The sequence below is a fragment of the Sorex fumeus genome, unplaced genomic scaffold, assembly GCF_029834395.1.
Source record: "Sorex fumeus unplaced genomic scaffold, SorFum_2.1 ptg000039l, whole genome shotgun sequence".
Lineage (NCBI taxonomy): Eukaryota > Metazoa > Chordata > Mammalia > Eulipotyphla > Soricidae > Sorex > Sorex fumeus.
The window spans coordinates 15,625,474-15,627,404 of record NW_026606096.1 but is presented as its reverse complement, the minus strand read 5'-3'; the positions used below and the strand labels follow the sequence as shown (position 1 = coordinate 15,627,404).

The 1,931-nt window shown below is 56.3% G+C and overlaps 1 protein-coding gene across 1 annotated transcript; it reads right to left on the bottom strand.

The window, feature by feature from the left end:
• Positions 1–307: 307 nt before the first annotated feature.
• LOC130028178 (tripartite motif-containing protein 75-like) lies at positions 308–1,683 on the bottom strand. Its single transcript, XM_056118885.1, has 2 exons — positions 979–1,683; positions 308–886 (listed from the first exon to the last, which is right to left on the bottom strand). Exons 1-2 carry the CDS (start codon positions 1,681–1,683, stop codon positions 308–310), a joined length of 1,284 nt encoding a protein of 427 aa, XP_055974860.1.
• Between the last annotated feature and the right edge of the window lie 248 nt (positions 1,684–1,931).

Here is a 1,931-nt window from a genome sequence, read left to right as displayed (position 1 = left end):
CTGCATGGGACATAACAGAAGAAGTCTTAAGACCATCTCCAGGTAGTACATCTGAACACTCAGGGCTGGGATCTACCGCCCACCCATACCACCATCCCACCAAAAAAAAAAAAAAAAAGGAACAAGAGGCAATATACAGAGAAAAAAACAATGCTATTCTTCCCTGAAAGTGAAATGAATACTTTTCAAAAAAATCATGCCAGATTCGATGACAACTGAATTAAATAAGACACAGTGATCATTGCAAAATTCACAACCTACTCTATAAAGTAATTACAGGAGGAAAACAGAAACAGGGATCAAGCTCCTAAGCCCTCCCCACGCCCACGGAGAGAGGGGTGCAGTCACGCCCCACTCGGAAATAGGGCTTGAACTCTTGAGCAAAGGGCTCGGTGAACGAGTGCAGGTGAGACCTGTCGGATGCGGCGTTGTAGAAGGAAAGCTGGCCCAGCTCCCAGTCCAGGTAAATGCCGATGGCTGCAGACTGGTCCCTGAGAGCCAGAGGCACAGCCCACGCGCCCACGGCCAGGTAGACGCCGTCCTGCGGCTGCAGCGTCCAGCATCTCTTGGGAGCCGCCAGGGGACGCGAGGCCTGGGCCGAAGGGGCGACACTGCACACGCCCACGGCCCACTCGGGCTTGGCGCCCACCTGCATCTCCCAGTAGTGGCGGCCAGAGGAGAAGCCCTCCCGGCCCAGGACCACCAGCTCGGCGGCATCTTCCGGTGGCCTCGGATCCCCAGCAAGGTTGGGATTTTTTCTCCCCCAGGTCACAGACATTTTATCTTTAGACACGCACAGGCTGGGGTGGGCCGTGTGGGGGTCCAGGCTGATGCTGTCTCGGAATCTCCGGATGATGCTTTGAGCGCTGAGCACAGAGGAGGGAGGCTGTAGGCCACCGGCCTGAAGCACAGGGGCTGCACTGCCGGGGGCTGCAGGCCCGCCCAACGCTGCTGCATGCCCCACACACCCCTCAGCACCATCTCCTCGGACATCACGCTCCGCTCAGCCACCTCCCGTCTGAGGTCTTTCAGCGCCCAGATGTGGTCCGAGTAGGCCTCCAGGTTGGCCCTGAGCTGCTGCTGCAGGCGTTTCTCCTCTTCTGCCAGCCTGCGGAGAGCTGCCTCTTGCTCACTCTCCACAAATTGGGTGAGCTGCTCAAACTCCGAGGCCAGCTGACTCTTAAGAATGCTTATTCTGGCCTCCTTGGTCAGTTGAAGGATCTTTCTATCATGGGTGACTTCTAGCTTCTGCACCTTTGCCAACCGCTTCTCCAGTGACTTGATGTACTTGAGCCTTTGTCTGTGATAGGATGTGGCCTCCTCCACAGAACACTGAAGATCAAGACACCGGGCACACAGGGGACACAGCAGCGCCTGGTCGTCCTCGCAGAAGAGGCTCATCCCCTGCCTGTGGTCTTCATGCCTGTGCTCCTCTCCCCGTGCCATCTTGCTGCTCCCGGAGCTGTGCAGGTGCTTGGCCAGGTCCACCAGCCTGCCCAGCTGGGCATTGGCACTGATACGCATCTCCTGGCGGGCCAGCTGGCACACAGGACAAGGGAATGTGTCCTGCAGGTCCTTCCATGACATGCGGATGCAGGAGTCGCAGAAGTAGTGGCCGCAGTCGGTGGTGACGGGGTCATTGAGGTAGTCCAGGCAGACTGGACAGAAGCATTTTGACTGCATTTGGCCAGGATTGCTGACACCTCCACCATCCTCAGGTGTGGGAAGGGCAGGACTGGGGTAGTGTGGGCTGTTTGAATGTGGGACTCCTCAGGTGATTTCCTGTCAAAAAAAGTTACACCTTCAGACCTCTATCGTATACTCAATGTCTTTCTCAGTGAGGGTCCCTCTCTGATGACTTATCATACTGCCTGATCCACTGTAGTCCAGTGACTCAAGTCACAAGGAGCAGCCCGTCATGAATAAATGTG

Coding starts and splice junctions, on each gene's coding strand:
- LOC130028178 (XM_056118885.1), bottom strand. CDS start 1,683: ATGCAGTCAAAATGCTTCTGTCCAGTCTGCCTGGACTACCTCAATGAC. Junction 887..978: donor GCGTGATGTCCGAGGAGATG/GTGCTGAGGGGT, acceptor GGTGGCCTACAG/CCTCCCTCCTCTGTGCTCAG.